The 17,444-nt window shown below is 44.0% G+C and overlaps 1 protein-coding gene across 2 annotated transcripts; it reads left to right on the forward strand.

The window, feature by feature from the left end:
• The first annotated feature begins 465 nt into the window (after positions 1 to 465).
• On the forward strand, positions 466 to 16,450 carry CGRRF1 (cell growth regulator with ring finger domain 1). 2 transcript variants are annotated; one of them, XM_014947083.1, is made up of 6 exons: positions 466 to 552; positions 8,914 to 9,053; positions 10,344 to 10,521; positions 10,715 to 10,862; positions 13,672 to 13,779; positions 15,077 to 16,450. In XM_014947083.1, the coding sequence occupies exons 2-6, from the start codon at positions 8,990 to 8,992 to the stop codon at positions 15,425 to 15,427; spliced, it is 849 nt and encodes a 282-aa protein (XP_014802569.1). In that variant the 5' UTR covers positions 466 to 552; positions 8,914 to 8,989; the 3' UTR covers positions 15,428 to 16,450. The 2 variants fall into 2 exon arrangements, with proteins under 2 accessions (XP_014802569.1, XP_014802568.1); XM_014947082.1 differs by lacking the exon at positions 466 to 552 and adding an exon at positions 2,753 to 2,936.
• The last annotated feature ends 994 nt before the right edge of the window (positions 16,451 to 17,444 follow it).

The following is a 17,444-nucleotide window of genomic DNA, read 5'->3' on the forward strand; positions in this document are numbered from 1 at the left end:
AGCGGGAAGGTTCAAGGACCCGCCGGGAGGGGCCCACGTGCCCCTGGCGCCACAGGGCAGGGAGGGGTTAAGGGGCGCGTGCTGCGGCGCCACGTGACGCCCCGGCCTCGCACCCCCGCGGCGCCCCGCCCCGTTGCCATGGCGCCGAGGCCCCGCCCCCCCGTGGAGTCATGGCAACGGGGCGGGGCCGTGTGCAAGCGGCGGGCGCGTGTCCCCTCAGGGCCGGCCTGTCAGCGGCGGGAGAAATGGGCTCAGAATGGAGGGATTCGGGTTCGCGGCTCTTCAGGTGCCTTCAGGGCGACAAGGACTCGCTGGTTAAACCCTCATCCACACGCTGGGCCGGGATATCAGCCCGCAGGCCGGGCCAGGAGCAGGCCCAAGGGGGTTGACCGCTGTTAGACGAGGCCATTGAGGCCTACTAGTGACTTCACATCCTTTACTAAAACACCAGAGAATGCACACAGGAAAATTCCTTTTAAAAAAGGCTCAGCTGGGATGTCTCTCTCAATAAACGTGAGAAAAATTCGAAGCATGAGGTACAAAGGAGACTTGGTAAGTTCTGCTGCTTGTGGGACTTCTTCTTGACCTGGTTTGAGCCACACAGGAATTATTTCTCTTTCAGTAATTTTACTTGTCAGTAAGGTCTCTTTTAATGCTTGGGAAAATTGCATTTTTAGAAGACTCTAGTATCTGAATTTGTGAAAATATTTACTTTATTGCCAGCTCGGAGACGTGGGTTTCAAGGTCTCAGTGTGTTCAAGGTCACCAGGTGCGGGGTTGAGGAGAAGCAAGACCCAGGCACTTGACCTAAGCTGCTGACAGGGTTATTTCATACCATGAATGGCACATTCCAGAGAAATTATAAGGTTTGCAGAGGATTTCTCTCTCTCTCTCTCTCTCCCTCGATGGCTGGGATCCTGAGACCTCCTTGCCCCGGTGCCGGAGCCCTGAGCCCTCGCAGGGTCCCACACTGGCTGTCCCTGCGGGGAGTGCACAGCTCCCTGGGGTGGGATAGGGATAGACCTGGGGTATTTTATATCGGTATCAGGATCAATAGGGGTTCTTTAGTGTTATTAATGTTAACTATCATCCTATTAAATCTGTTTGCCCTCGTGTTTCCTTGGTTTTTTCCTGATTCCCCTTCCTGGGTGGGGTGGGGTCATGGGGTAAGAGAATAATTGTCTAAATGACAATAAATCATTGTGGGCTCCTCAAACCATAACACTTGTTTATACAAATTGAGCCCAGTTCTGGAAGTAAACCAGGATTTGGAGCTCACAAATCACAAATAGGAGCAGCAAGTGCAAGGCAGATGCTTCTCTTCCATAATAGGCTGTCGGCGGAGACGCTGGAGGAAATATCTGGCCTTTTTCGTGCCGTGACAGAGGAGAAAATGCCTTCTCAGTGATCCGGTAACAGAATTAAAAATACCATCACTCTGCCCGCTCGAAGAGAATGAAAGTAGACATGAAGGCTTCGCATCTCAGATAACGACCTCTTCCAAATTACATTAACGACTGAAACGCCGGATCTATAAGATGAAAATGGCAGATTTTCAGTGAGAGCTCCAATAAACACCGCGGGAGCTCACAGGGCTGCCGAGCAGCTGTTGAAGCACCCCTTAATCTCTGTGTGCTCTTAGATACAGCTCTTCCTTCGTGCAGTGTCATGCAGGCGGGGCGGTGATTCACGTCAGGATGCAAAACACATTTGTGTGGTGCTGTTTAATGCCATTTAGTGGCACGTAGCCCTAATGAATGCTATTTGGAATTAAAGGTCACGGGAGGAACCTGGCAGCATCCCCTCTTTCCTCGAGGTCGGCCTTCCAAGCGCCAGGGTTGCCGCAATGAAGGCAGGGAGGTGTTGGAAGGCGGGTTGTGCCGGCTGGGCACGTTCGCCTTGGTTTTCTTCTTGGTAATTAAACGCTCTGTGTTAAGCTGCCTGGAAGAAAGAGACCTGGGGGTTCTAGTTGACAAACGGCTGAATATGAGCCGGCATTGTGCCCAGGTGGCCAAGAAAGCCAATGGCATTCTGGCTTGTATCAAAAATAGTGTGACCAGCAGAAGTAGGGAGGTGATTGTGCCCCTGTACTCAGCACTGGTGAGGCCACACCTGGAGTGTTGTGTCCAGTTTTGGGCACCTCAATACAAGAGAGATATCGAGGTGCTGGAGCGAGTGCAGAGGAGGGCAACGAAGCTGGTGAGGGGGCTGGAAAACAAATCGTATGAGGAGTGGCTGAGGGAGTTGGGGCTGTTTAGTATGAGGAAGAGGAGGCTGAGGCGAGACCTTATCACTCTCTACAACTTCGTGAAAGGACACTGTAGAGAGGTTGGGGCTGGCCTCTTCTCACAGGTAATTAGTGACAGAACGAGAGGGAACGGCTTCAAGCTCCAACAGGGTAGGTTTAGATTGAACATTAGGAAAGAATTTTTCACCGAAAGAGTGATAGGGCATTGGAACAGGCTGCCCAGGGAGGTGGTGGAGTCACCATCCGTGGCTGTGTTTAAGGGCCATTTAGATACAGTGCTAAGGGACATGGTGTAGGGGAGGACTTTGTAGAGTAGGGTAGATGGTTGGACTCGATGATCCCAAGGGTCTCTTCCAACCTGAACGATTCTATGATTCTAAGTGCGGGCAGCTGGGGGTGGGGGGGGAACCCGCCGGCTGTCAATCAACCGCGTGGCCCTGCCCCTCCTCGCCCCGCCCACCTCCGGGCAAAGCTGAGGGCAAGGGCTTCCCCCGGCGGCTGCGCATGCGCCCCGCGGCTGGACTCGGTGCTGAGGCTGCCGGTGCGGCCTAGAGTTTCCCCCCCCCGCCGGGGGGCTCGGTCCCATGGCCGCCGTCTTCCTCGTCACGCTCTACGAGTACTCGCCGCTTTTCTACATCACCGTGGTGTTCGTCTGCTTCCTCGTCACCAGCGGCCTGGTGCTGGGCTGGTGAGTGCGGCGTCGTTCCTGCCCGGGGAGGCCTGTCTGGGGTAGTGGGGTTTGGCTGCCCCACACCGAGGGGTAGAGGGAGGTTTGGCGATGTAATGAGGTGGTGTGGCGTGGGAGGGGGGTAATGGGAGCTGGTACCCCGTTGGGAGTAAACTCTGGAGGTGTGGGGTGGCCCTGAGGTGAGACAGTGGGGATGGATGTGTGGGGCCTGGCAGTGGTCGGGGAAATGGGGTTGTGTTGAAGAAAGGAGGGTGGGGAGGGCTAGCACTGATTAGGGGAAGAGGGGCTGCTCCAGTAGAAGAGGATGATGAATTGTGGAGAAAACAGAGTTGCCAGGAGAGGACCTGACCCTGAGTGAGGGAGTGGGAGTCAGGAAGGGCTGCTTCAAGGGAAGTATTTGGCCCTGTTGGAGATGGACATCTCAGATCTTAGTGGTAGGTAAAATAAGCAGATAAAGTGAGAGTAAGGTGCCTGGTGTTAATGCTGTTTTGCAGCTCAATGTGCCAGGCTTTAAGGCAGGGTTGTTACTGAGGTGTAACAGGTGTACTGAGCTGATCCAGGACTGCTGCTGGGGCACCAGTCTGTTCCACTGCTTAAGCTTGGAGGAGAAGGGGGTGTTTCAGGTGAACCAAACGGGGTGCTGGGACTGGGATGGGAAAGAGCCTTAAATGACTGATCTACTGAAGTGTCTAGAGGGGTGCTGTGTGGAAGACCCCCTTTTTGTGTTTGAAAGGGTTCAACAGAGGTATCACAGTTCCCTTTTCATAAACAGGTCCTTGAATGTGTATACAAAGCACCGTTCTGTCTGTTTTTCTGCTGACTTGAGAGTGTCTGTAAATGTAAATACTGATACTTGCCAGGTGGAGAGCATTGATTAGCAATCAAAATATTTTATGTAGGAATTGTGGATACACCACACTTGTGTCGCTTCTGGAGAGAATAAAACTGAGTTATTGCATTTCCTCCTATTGGTTTAACATCAATACCTGTACTGCTGTGCTTCAGTGTTTGCCTTCCTTTGTCTCTTTTTGAATTACAGATGGTTTAGCTGTAGCTGCTTGTTCTCTTGGCAGCTTATAAATACTCTGCTTCACTTTTCCTTTAGTGCAGAGTCTTTCCCCTGTTCACATCACTTTGTTAGCTGCCGCTGGCTCAAACATGTGCCAGCTATTGCTTTCGGAGTGAAAGAAATGTATCTTTTGATCTTTTAGATACGCTTTGTGGGAACTTTTTGTTCTTGTTTTGCATTGCCTCCCCTAGTGCTGGGTAGGTGGTAGTGAAGGCAAGACTGGTCTTAGAATAGAATCATAGAATTTCCCAGGCCGGAAGGGACCTCCAAGGGTCATCTAGTCCGACCCCCCCGCAGTCAGCAGGGACACCCCCAACTAGACCAGGTTGCCCAGGGCCTCATCGAGCCTCTCCTTGAATATCTCCAGGGATGGGGCCTCAACCACCTCCCTGGGCAACCTGTTCCAGTGCTCCACTACCCTCACAGTAAAGAACCCCCTCCTGATCTCCAGTCTAAATCTGTTCCCCTCCAGCTTGAAGCCATTTCCCCTCGTCCTGTCACTACAGGCCTTTCTAAACAGGTTCTCCCCAGCCTTCCTGTAGGCTCCCTTCAGGTACTGGAAGGCTGCTATTAGGTCTCCCCGGAGCCTCCTCTTCTCCAGGCTGAACAACCCCAGCTCCCTCAGCCTGTCCTCGTAGCAGAGGTGCTCCATCCCCCTGATCATCCTTGTGGCCCTCCTCTGGACCCTCTCCATCAGGTCTATATCCTTCTTATATTGAGGGCTCCAGACCTGCACACAATACTCCAGGTGAGGTCTCACCAGTGCAGAGTAAAGTGGCAGAATCCCCTCTCTGGACCTGCTGGCAACGCTTCTTTTGATGCAGCCCAGGATGGGATTGGCCTTCTGGGCTGCAGCTGCCCACTGCCTGCTCATGTCCAGCTTCTCATCCACCAGAACCCCCAAGTCCCTTTCCTCAGGGCTGCTTTCCAACACCTCACCCCCTAGTTTGTATTGGTGGCGAGGATTGTTCCGGCCCAGGTGCAGAACCTTGCATTTGCTCTTGTTGAACCTCATGAGGTTCACCTGGGCCCACCTCTCCAGCCTGTCCAGGTCCTTTTGGATGACATCCCGTCCCTCTGGTGTATCGACAACACCACACAGCTTGGTATCGTCCGCAAACTTGCTGATGGTGCCTTTAATCTCCCTGTCTATATCATTGATAAAGATGTTAAACAGCACCGGTCCCAGCACGGACCCTTGAGGAACACCACTTATGACTGGTTTCCATCTGGACTTTGAGCCATTGAGTACTACCCTCTGGATGCAACCATCTAGCCAGTTCCTTATCCACTGAACAGTCCACCCATCAAATCCGTACCCCTCCAATTTGGCAATCAGGATGTTGTGGGGGACCGTGTTTTTATTGTCTTTTTGCTGGATGAAGCTCCGCCTCATTATTTACTTAGAAGAGAGTTGTTATCCTTTTCATAATTCTCCCTGCCCCACTGCACACTGATGGAATTATATTACCACCCATTGCTCTCCGCTTTTCCTTTTTCACTTCATCACTTCTTCAAAAATATTATCTTCACAAAAAATGATACTGAATCGTGATTCAAATAAATCTGCATGTATATTCGAAACCAGTGATCCTTTCTCAATTTAATGATTATTTATCTGTTTATAATAAATGCTTTGCAACCCCGTGCTATAAAATGTCTGCAATAGGTGTGCCAGAAGATCCCTCCATTTGCACACGTGTCTCTTGATGCTTTTTGGGCTACAGGGTGTGCAGAGGACCGCCTAGATGCATTTTTATTTCGGGATCAGAGATTCTAGGTGCATCTGCACTAGATATTGTGGCAATTTATGTAAATACATGCAAGCCATATTCAAACTAATTTGTTAAAGAACTGTTAGTCCAGGAGAAGCAGTAGCCAGGAGCTCAGCATATACTGGTAGGTGAGTGTGTGGCCAGTTGCTCAGAGATATTTCCTGCTGCCTTTGAACTCTGCTGTACTGTGGCCATATGACCAAGAGCCTCCAAGCAACTTCAGCACGTCTGCAGCTGCAGTTACAGTTTAAGTGCTCTTGATCTTACTTGTGAAAGCAGCTTGATCCTTTATTTGCTACACAGAGTACTACAATGCATATGGTGTCATATGAGTACATAATACTTGATATACTGCTGTAATGATACTTTGTTTCCCCCCATCATTTTCGGCATTAATTGTCAGCTTGCTTTATGGATGTGTTTGTGATGGTGTCAGTCAGCTTGAAAAACACCAACTGCTTAGGAATGTTAAATGTTTTCATTTGCAAAATCATGCGTTGATTTCATGAGCATCTGTTTTTATGGCCAGCCCTGGATGCCTGTGGTTCTGTTTGGAGAGTCAAAGTAGGTTACTGCTCCAGGTAGCTTTCTAGAGCCAGGCCAGTAGATGCTCTGGACATAGGAATGAAGTGGAATTTAAATTAGCTGAACGTGGCCCTGGGTGTTGTCTTTTTAGCTGGAGATGAACACTCGTATTAGGAGGAGCTATGGCCTTAGCACCTTTAGAGGTCCAGACTGCTCGTTGAGAAATTAACTCATAAACAAAACCATTGTTCAAAATAAATTCATTTCCCCCTGTACCAGGTAGTGATCTAGGCTGATAGACTATTAGATTGTAAAAGAAAAACTGTATTTTTACTGGTCCTTCATACGCTGAATACTACCTGAACGTTTACAGAAGCACTATACCTTATTGTTGAACAGAAAGGCCTTTCTCCCTTCAGCTGCTGCTAAAACTGTAATAGAGATTTTTTTCTATGGCTCCTTTTCATGTGATTATCCTGTTGCTTTTGACCAGCGAAGAAAGTTTCCAAAGAGCAGGGTTTTTTACTTCAGAATCGGCCAGATGGTATAAAACAGGAGGCATCTTTATGTAGTGCTGGAGAGATTAGCTCCATTGAGTATTGGATATTGAATAAGTGAAACAGCTGCTGCACCTGGTTTCTTTGTATGATGTTTAACTGGTGTACTTTATTACAGCCCCAGTGAAGTCAGTGTGGTTGTGTTTTACTTGCATTGGACAGAGATTTGACCCTCCATGCACACAAACTAAGTATGGCTGAGCGCCCTAGATTATATCATTGAAGAAATGCAAATGTTTCCATCAAAACCTAGCAAACCAAAGACATTTATCAAAGGTGGAGGAATGAGTATAGAGTATTTTCCACTGGCTCAATCAATCTCTTTCCTTTTTGGTGTATCTGTGACACTCAGGCAAGCAAGACGTTAAATGGTAAAGGCAAATATTTGTTAGACTGCCAGGAACAGGTTGTTGCTATTGAGAATGGCTTTGAGAATTTTTTCTTTAAGTAGTTTCCTCAACTTGAAAATCACTTTTGACTGATGCTTTTCCCTGTTAGTCTTTCAAAGGGCACCCCTCCAACACGAATCAATAGAAAGGAGCCCAATGTCAGTAAAAGCTCTGCTTTTCTTCTTCGTTTGACACACAGGAGGTGGAAAAGATTTTAAACCCAGGAAAAAGGAGCAGTTAAGCCATGAAATTGTCTGTTTGGCTCAGAGCTGTATTGTACATGAAATTACTTTAGCAATTTTCAAACTGATTACATTGAAGTTGGTAGTGCCCTTTTCAGCTTGAGTTATTGATATGAGACCCATCTTACTGTAACAGCTGCTATTTCAGTATACTAAATGGAAACAATTGATGCAGGGAAGAGCCTATGCTTCATGCCATTCAGTTTTCCAGCACCCGATATGCTGATGACTGCATAACCCAAAATTCAAAGCCATTAAAGAGGCCATCACTTCACCAGTACAGGTGGCAGCGACAAAAGCATAAATTGAGTAAAGCACACAGCCTGAGCTAATTAATAACTGTTTTCTAAAATGCATTAACAAAAGACTCCCACAGCCTCTCCCTGTTGCCTTACTAATGAGACAGGACTGGATTAATGCAGTTAAGAACATCTCTTCAGTCTCCAAAGTAGTCTTCTGATTGCATATCTGGGACAGTTTTTCTAGTTGGCTTTTGGTTATTGAAAGTTGTTATCACCTTAAAAAGTGAATTATTTTGAGCCAAGTGTAAAAGGAAGTCTGTTGTGGAGCTTGTTTTGCAGATCCTGATCTTGTGTAGTGATTCTTTTAAATGCCCCAGGCAATATGAAAATCTTGGGGTTTTTAATTGATGTCAGATCTCAAAATATTCTTCCTTGCTTTCTTCAATTTCTATTTTGATTTATAGAGTGTCTAAAATTTTAAATCTTTCCTGTGTTACCCTCTTAGGGTTAGTCTATCGCTTGGGCTAGCGTGCTGGCTTCGGCTTTGAAGGCGTCTTGGAGATTCAGCTTTGATTCAGAGTCTTGACTATTTTGCATTTCGTTTCTGGCTCAAAGCAGAGGCCTTACAGCCACTGATTTAATATCAGCATATTATTGTAATTGAGGTTTTTGTGGGAAATCAGGGGTGTTAGTCTGCCATAAAAACATCTCGCTGGCTGGAGTTACAGCTAGAAATGTTCAGGGCTGAGTGATTTACCCCAAGGTCTTCCTTTCGAGCACCCAGTCCATCAAGGCTGTTCCATCTTTGCAAGCAGTGATTATTTTTGGTCCTATGACAGGATGTGCAGAATGTTAATTGGGAGAAAGCTCTGGATAGCCGTTTACCACTAGAGGGCATTGACCATTCTCATTAATTTTATTCTCTTGCTGGAAACCTTGCAGGAGTAAAGTATTCCCCCTTTATAGACCTTCTGTATCACTGTGAAGACTCTGACCTTCTGCCACAAGAAGCTGGAGACAGCTTGGCAGGCTATTTTATGCACACATCCTAGCAGAGATTCTGCAAAGCCAAGCCAGCTCTGTTTGTTGTGCTATTTGCTATTTAGAGCTAAAGAAAAATTCAAATGTGTCAACACCAACACTTAACCCACTTGTTCTTCTTGTTTCCTGTCTCCTAGGTTTGGGTTGGGTGTTCCTGTTATTCTGAGAAACTCAGAAGAAACGGAATCGAGCACAAGAGTTTTGAAAAAGCGGATGAGACAAGTGAAGAATCCTTTTGGGTTAGAAATCCCTCATCCTGCTGCAGCTTCAGTAACAAGTTAGTGGGTTTCTGATGTCCTTGTTTTTTGTCAGTTTGGGTTCTGGAACTTAGTACAATGTTTTCTTCCTCTCCTTTTCCTTTATCAGAATTGCTCAGAAACATGCTTCCTCCCATCATTACAACAGAAATAATTTTCACACAGCTTACAAATGTGGTGCTTTTAAAAGTGAAATGTTTGGATATTTAAGTACAGTTTAGTTCTTATTAATGAAACACTTCCTGCTACAACAGATTTTTTTTTTAAGTAACAGAAACATTTGCAGATTACCAGCTACTGTGGGCGTTCTTGTAAACTTTGCAGAATTGTAGAATTCTATAGAATTAATTATAGAATATATGCTGCCCACCTAAATCTAAGTCCAGATCTCCAGTGGTGTTTGGAAGTGCACTACTTGTAATAAATAGATAAATAAAAATCTACCTCTCTTTCTATCTGTGCTTCAGTGAAACCTAAATTTAAATATCTACTCGGAGGATCAAAGTTCAAATAGTTCCTAAAATCCTCGAAATCACCCACATAGGAAGTGAAATTCATGCCCTCATATGTCACTGGGGAGTAGTAAGCAAGGCTGAGTATCTTCTGCCAGCACAGATGCGGAGCCTTCCTGTGAAAGAGAAAGGAGCTGCAGCTGTTTTATCCTTCCCCAGGAGTAAAAATCCCCTACACTCCCCCCCTCACCCTCCAAAAAAAAACCAAAACACAAAAAAACAGCAAACCCAACAACTTAGTCTTCAGGTAACTTGGATTTTTTCAGGAGGTTTGAGCACTTGAATTAGGTGGGACTTTCCAAGAGTTCTGCTCCTGTTTCTGCAAAGTGTTCAGAAGTTAATGGGTTGGGTACTAGATTTTTAGAAGAGAAATGGAGCACGTAGATCCTTTTTATCCTCCTCCTGCATGATCAAGAGGGCCTTAATCTTTGGGACCAGAGAGGGTGCTGTTGGCCAGTGATCCAATTAATACCATTATCTAAAGAAGGAATGGACTTTGGGCTAGGGGTTGTGTTCTTGGATCTGCCAGTGGGTGTGTAAAATGTTACCAGAAGTTAAAATTTACCCTTTGTAAAATGCACTTGCTACTTTTGTTAGCTTAATCAGCCATTCCTCATCTCCATGGACTTTCATAAGCATTAAATCTAGTCTAAATTCTTAGAAAGATCAGATTATAATGGTAAAAATTTGGGAGACTGAAGTTGTTTTCTGCCGCTTGCTCTTTAAGAACCTACACTTAGCAGTTCCTGAATTCCTACATATTGAGAGTTAATGAAATCCTTCTTTTCTTTCTACAAGGGGGTATAACACTGACACCTGATTGTCTGGAAGACTGTATTCTTACATGCTACTGGGGTTGCAGTGTTCAAAAACTCCATGAAGCGTTGCAGAAACATGTCTACTGCTTCAGAATAAAGACTCCTCAGGCATTAGAAGATGCTCTGTACAGCGAATACCTCTATCGACAACAGTACTTGTATCCTTTTTTTAACTTGTTTTGACAAAATATGCAAATTTGTTGGCACAAGGAGCGTTGAGACTTGGGAACACTCGGCAGTTTTTGGCACAATATATTTATGAACAAATATGATGAAAAATATTCTTTATGCATACGTCACATTTGTCTACAATTGCAGGGACACTGATTGTTTTCCTTGACACACATAAAGCATTAAAAAAAATGACAAGGAAGAAAAATATTGTCAGTTACCAGAAGATGCTCAAGTTGTCGATTTTGGCCCGGTGCCTAGATCTCGCTATCCATTGATAGCATTGTTGACGTTGGCTGATGAGGAAGACAGAGAAATATATGATATTGTAAGTACTATAAGAATGTATTTTAAGATCGCTATATTTAAGGTCTGACTGTTTCAGGAGATGGGCCTGAATAAAACAGTTTCCTTTCCCTGTCCCCTAAAATTTGGTCCTTTGTCACTGATGACTCCAGAACATGGCAGAAGAGAAAAGATAATTGTTATATAAAAATTATGTACACCATTCAAAAGATGTTTGTGACTTTTTTCAGAAAGCTCATATATGTAGAGATCTCTGTGGTAAGCCCTGTGGTCAGATGGACCAGGGTTGTGGTAGGTTAGTAAGCTATTACTCTGATTTTTCTGATCACATAAACCTGTGGTGGAGCTCTTGTACTGATCTGGTCTTTTGCATTGCTGTTGGCAAGGTAGGAGGAATTTTTTTTTTTTTAGTGTCTGGCACAGATATTTGAGCTGATTGCTGACTTGACTGTTAGGAACATAGAAATTACCTTTCTGCAACAGGCCCAAGTCTATGTAATGTAGGACATTGTCTCACAGTAGCCCCTCCAGGGCGTTTACTGGAAGGTGTGGAGGTCTTGCAGTGGACTGATGTGAGACAGTCAGCTCCCTGGAGAGGTCTCCTCCTGCTTTCTTCCAGTTGAAGCAGATTCAGCCTTGTCCCATGCAGTTCAATATTCCTTCTAAATTCTAAATTGACTGACTCTTTTTGGAATGATTTGGGACACACTTTAATCTCACATATTTTATTTGGTTGACAGTCTGATAGTACTAACTGCTTCAACAATAATAAATGACCTCAGAAGCAAAATGCCTAGATCCACTGAATGCTTTTCCATACATTTCGTTTGGAAATGGTTTGTGGTCACACCAGTGCCTAAGAAATCTGTTCCCTTTCCAGGTGATGCCTTGACTTCTTGTGACTTGACAGTAGGACTGCCTTCCTCCCTCCTTGCCCCAAGCTATTTCCCAGATTAGTACATTTATGTATGCTAAAAGTTCAGATTAGTTTATAAAGAGAATGTAAATTTCATATTTGAATGTGTTTGACATTAGCGTGGAGGTGAATTTGTCACACCGCTCTTTTGTTCCTTAAACTAGAAGAAAGGGATGGAAGGAGAGCGGGGGAGGTATTTTTCTCCTGGTTTTGGAGAAAAGTAACACAACTAGAATCTCTTAATAATACAGTCAAAGGAGTAACTCCACCTGAACTCCCTGCCAGGCAAATTGCATCTGTTGTTGTTGAAACAAACTTGTAAAATGTAGTGTGGAAAGAGATCTCTGCCCCTGTGGGGATGGTATTTCCACGAGGGATGATATGGTTTGTCACATCAGTGCATCAAGCTCCATCTTGAATTAATATGTGAGTCCATCCATCGCTATGGATGCTGTTCCACTATCTTTTTTTTTTTTTTTTTTTGGGGGCTCTGATTTTCATCCTAACTGTTTTTGTGGCCAGATCACACCCATTTGGTTTTTCCCTGTAATTTTCCTCTATCTCCAGAAAATTAGCATGACCATATAGGAGAGTTACAGAAATTATTTGAAGACTGGCAGGGCTAAAGTGGAAGAAAACTTAGGGCCTTTGTATAAAAAAATAAGATTGAGAGTAACTTGCTGATGGTGTACAAATATTTACAGAGAGAGAAAATACCTGATGCTCGAGGGGAAGGTCTTCTACAACCAACCTACAACAGCACAGCATTTCTGCTAGACTGTAGCAGAATATATTTCTGTATATATTTCTATACTACAGGACAGCATAACAGAGGAGACAGTAGCTTGAAGATAGAGATGCTTGTGTTAGGAACTGGTCCCACTCACAGTTAAAAAGTTGCCTAGGTGTCTGAACAAACTATGACTTGAGGACTTGGGTTGTCATTGACAAAGCACTTATGGTGGGATGACATAATACAAATACACTGAGATCCATTAACATTTAAACTCTTATTATCAAAACTCAAAATCTATCATTTTAATGGAGATTTAATAGCTTCCAGATTGCAAAACAAAGCTAATAGTGGTGTGGGGGGCCTTGGGAGGCATTGTGATTTAGAAAAGACCTTATTGCCAAAGAATAGTAAATTCAGTTGGTATAAATGCATAGGTACATATGTATTTAAACTCTGCATGTCACTAGCCATGTAGTGGGTTTTGAAGTGCAAGACTGATTTGCCTTTAAATTTTTTTTTTCAAACAAAACAGTTTTCTTCTATATTTCATTTTTCTTTTGACAGCTTCTGGGAACTACAATAATATTGAATTTCACTTTCTTTTTCTCTTGCTTTTTAGAGGCTATTACATCATTTGGGCAGGGTGAGAAGGGTTAGGCACAGCATGCAAGCTTGGAGGGCTTTTGTTCTCCGAAAAGTGACTCTGAAGTCAGCCTGTGGGGTCCTTTCAGAATCCTTTCCAGTGAAATTTGTCTTTTGCCTGTTCAGTTTACAAGCCAATCAACGACACTTCTAAATGCTTTTCAGAGTCTAAAAATTGTGGTTTTTTGGGAGGCAAGTGAGAGAATGTGCATGTCCTTCAGTGCTTTTTTGGTTTGGGGCCTGATTCCATTAGGTGAGAGCAGTCAGAGCGGGTCTCCACTGTGAACTGGCCATAGAAGTGCTCTGTGGAGAGCCAGGGCAGAAAGCTGAAGTGCTGTCTTCTGCCACATCCTGTTTTTACCTCGTCCAGCATGGTTTTTTGATCTGTGCTTGAAGTCAACATTGTTGAAGTCCTGATTGTCTAAAGAAATAAGCAGGTCAGAGTTTATAACAAAGTATGCAATCTTTCAAGCGAACTATTCTATATGAATCCTGTAACACAAAGAATGTTATTAAACATAGTTTTTCTTTTGGTAGATTTCAATGGTGGCTGTAATTCACATTCCTGATGAGAGCTACAGACTTTCCTGCAGAATATTATATCAGTATTTGCTTCTAGCTCAAGGCCAATACCATGATCTGAAGGTAAGACGCACACTGAGTCTTGTTTCATTTGGGCGACAGCATTAAGTTGAGCTTGTGAAGGCTTTCAGGAGCCAAAATTAGTATAAGGCTTTTATTTTATGCAAAGAACTGGGTAATAGTTAAAATTATTTTATAGTTCCAGCCAAAGTTACTGTACAGAAATATTTTATATGAAAATACTCAAGATTTCCTGGAGAAAATACTTGATTCCAGTCTAGGAGGCCTGGCTTGTATCCACTTATTAAAGCAGTAATAAGGAATTAACCAGCTGGGTCGAATGGTTCCTCTCTCCAGAACATTTGTTACCTTCTTATAGTCTCCCAAACCAGCACTTTATCCTTTATTGCCCTTCAGTTGGGAGACCCTCAGAAGAAACTTTGGTTTTTTAATTTCTTTTTACTGCAATAAATGCCCAAATGTAAGGAATCTGCCTAGCACATACCATTATAAGTTAAACCAACGTTTTAATTATTCCATTCCTGCGTGTTGTGGGACCGTCTTTGTCCTGTGTCTGTCAGGCAGTTGATGACATGATTCGGTGTGATTCACTTGTATATTACTGTGATAATAAAAATAACATCAGATATTGATAATGTAGAATTTGGGCCAAATTAATTCTATTGACTCGAGGAGCGTTCATTCAGAAACAGATTTGTCCAAAGAAATGTTTGTCCTGGCCATTTTTTGCTGACGTAGTTGATCCACGTAAACTTTCCTGTTGATTTCCTTAAGCTTTCTTTTCGTTGTGGTTACCGTTGTTGAAACAGTGCTTAAACTGAACAGAAATAACTGCGCAGCTACATTTTGTGTAGTTTTGTAGTGTGCTCTCTGTGGGAATCTTTGGCTGTGTAATAGTTTACTGGCTTTATTCAGGGACCATGCGCAGAAGAATTTGAGCTTCACATAAGACTAAAAGGAGTAGGGGATTTTAATACAAGCAAGAGCAGAATGTGTTGAGTAGATTTGCCAGCTCAGTGGACATATATTTTTGGTAGGAATGGATAGAAACATCCTTCCAGGCAGAGAGAATGTTCAGAAGCAGAAAGCTGAGCTCTTCAAAACCTGGGCAGTTCTGCTAAAGTTTGTGCATGTGCGTTGATTTGACTCATTTTATGCTTCTGAAATACTTTTAACTGCCAGGCAACTGTCTGGACTCTGGCAAAGAGTGAGTCTGGCACTATTTGTCCCAGTGGAAACCAGTGAATCTGACCCAGTGGAGCTTACATCACATGTATGCATACAGGTATCGGGGGAGAGTTTGTTGACTTCTAAATGTTTGTGTGTATGTGTATTTTAGCAACTCTTCATGTCTGCAAATAGTACCTCACCGTCTCCAAGCGATACGTCCCCTGGTGAGAGAAGCACTGACAGAAGCTTGCTAGAAAAGGCTGGACTGGCTGAAGATGAACCAGAATCTCATGAAGAAAACAGCAAGGACTGTGTTGTTTGCCAGAACGGGACAGTGAACTGGGTACTCCTGCCCTGCAGACATGCCTGCTTGTGTGATGGCTGCGTTAAGTATTTCCAGCAGTGTCCCATGTGTAGGCAGTTTGTTCAAGAATCTTTTCCACTTTGCAGCAAAAAGGAGCAAGATGAAGATGAATCGACCCGTGTCTTGCAAGATGTTCTCCCTGGAAGAGTTTTTTAATGGGGAGGAAAAAAAAAAAATAGTAGAAGAACTGGGTTGTACGCCCCGAGCTTAAATGTAAAAAAACAGACTGTTTATGGGAGGATATGTAGCATTAATTTATATGGTTTTGCTTTTTATTGTTAGGTAATTTTCAGCTTCCTTATTTGTCTTCGTTCCATATGCTTGCAGGAACACTGTGTCTATCCATGCAATGTGGACAGAAGAAGTGCGTAGGATATCTTTGAAGGATGTGATTTTATTTATAACTTCTTACTAGTTTTTCACGGAGTACTATTGGAGGCTATTTTGATTACTAAATTTAGAATCTCTACTAAAAAAAGAATAAAACTTGCACACAGCTCGTTCTATATTTATTGTATTTAAAATACTAGAGCGATATATCATTTTAACTCAGTGTAATTTAGAAACGTAGCACTTTACAGAACGTATCGAATGAAGGAAAGTAAATATTCCTCATTGTTAAAGTCGTGTGTATTTATTTTGTAGGTGAAGGCTGGACTGTGGCAGGAGCTGGGAGGTGAAGGCGTGATTCCGGGATACTGTTTCTGGCTGTTTGGAGAGATTGTGTGTGTGCATGCATGCGTGTGCGCGTGAGGGACCTCAGCCAAAGCCCCTTGGAACCACTGGAAGGGTTTGAGTTGATTATTCTTGGCTTGAACTAAACGTTGGTGACACTTTGAAGCCTCTGCCATGTCATCTTGAGACGCAGACTTTCAGTCTTGTTAGCAATGGCTGTAAGAACTTGCTCTCCATGCAAATGTTCGTTAATTACTCCGTAGAGTAGTTACTTGGGCAGTTTTGTGGTGCTATTCTTACACCAGAGTAGCCTGCTTTGGGAAATTTCCAACTCTTTTTACTTGCATTGTCAGCTTGGCTGCAAAGTTAACCATTTACCTTTTATCAATAGTCCCAGGGAATTTACTTACTCTAATGGAAGCTGAAGAATAGCAGAAAATTATTTATTTTTCCCTCCAATGTTGTAATGTCAAAAGCAATAAAAATGGCTGTTGAGAAGAGAAATTGTTGGTTTGCTTCTTGAGAGAGAGCTGAATTCTCCTGAAGAGAGACAGGCTGGGTGTCACATCTGCTTATATGAGAGAAAAATACAAATGCTCATTAGAACCTGTAGAAAACAGAGTAGTTGCTTTCTGTCCTCTTTCTTGTTCCTTTCCAGCTTTGCTGCACATCTAATTCCAGGATAGCTGCTCCATCTTGGGGAGAGGATGCCGTGCTCCAGGCCATTCAGCTGTGCTCTCCTGCAGCTCCTGCAATGCTGCTGTGCCCCTCCAAACCAGGGAAGGAAGCTTCCCCTACTCCAAGGTATTCTGTCTTCATCTTTCCATCATTCTGGTTTTTTGGCTGGTTTTGTTCTGCCATGCCCCTGCTTCCAAACTTCTGGCAATTTCCTCTGAGGAAAAGGTTTAGGTGCTGGTGGTGGAAAGAGTAATGCTTAGTTGTAAAGACAGAGGTTGGGAATTGATGCCTGTAGCCACAGATTTCCAGCCAGGCTGTTTGGAAGATAATTTATTTGGTCTACCTAAAGTGACCTTCCTTACCAGAGGCAACTCGGGAATAAACTGCTGGCCAAACCAGCCTTTTGTTTGCACTGTATATCAAACAGGAATTAAATACCTGGGTGTCCGTGGGGATTGCTCAGTGCTTTGAGAGAGCTTTGGAAGACAGATGTTTCTCTGTGGACGTCATCGTGGCAAAGAGGGGTGTATGTGCTGCACTTCAGGAGGCTGAGGAGAGCAGAGAAGAATGTAATAGCAGAAGGAATGAGTGCTGGTGGCAGCAAGGCCATACCTCAGCTGAGAGCACAATGCAGATGTGGAGAAACAACAGGGGGATGCAACGAAGCAGACCCAGAGCTGCCTGTATTAAGAGAGACTATAAAGACTGTAAATATCATACAGTGTCTTCACCTCCCAGGGTGAATCACAGAAGCATGATGAGGACTTGTCCTCCGTGTCACTACAGGCAATCCTCACTAGACCATCTAGACACATGTCTT

The sequence above is a fragment of the Calidris pugnax genome, unplaced genomic scaffold (assembly GCF_001431845.1).
Source record: "Calidris pugnax isolate Ruff unplaced genomic scaffold, ASM143184v1 scaffold127, whole genome shotgun sequence".
NCBI lineage: Eukaryota > Metazoa > Chordata > Aves > Charadriiformes > Scolopacidae > Calidris > Calidris pugnax.

Coding starts and splice junctions, on each gene's coding strand:
- CGRRF1 (XM_014947082.1), top strand. CDS start 2,833: ATGGCCGCCGTCTTCCTCGTCACGCTCTACGAGTACTCGCCGCTTTTC. Junction 9,054..10,343: donor TGCTGCAGCTTCAGTAACAA/GTTAGTGGGTTT, acceptor TCTTTCTACAAG/GGGGTATAACACTGACACCT. Junction 13,780..15,076: donor GCCAATACCATGATCTGAAG/GTAAGACGCACA, acceptor TGTGTATTTTAG/CAACTCTTCATGTCTGCAAA.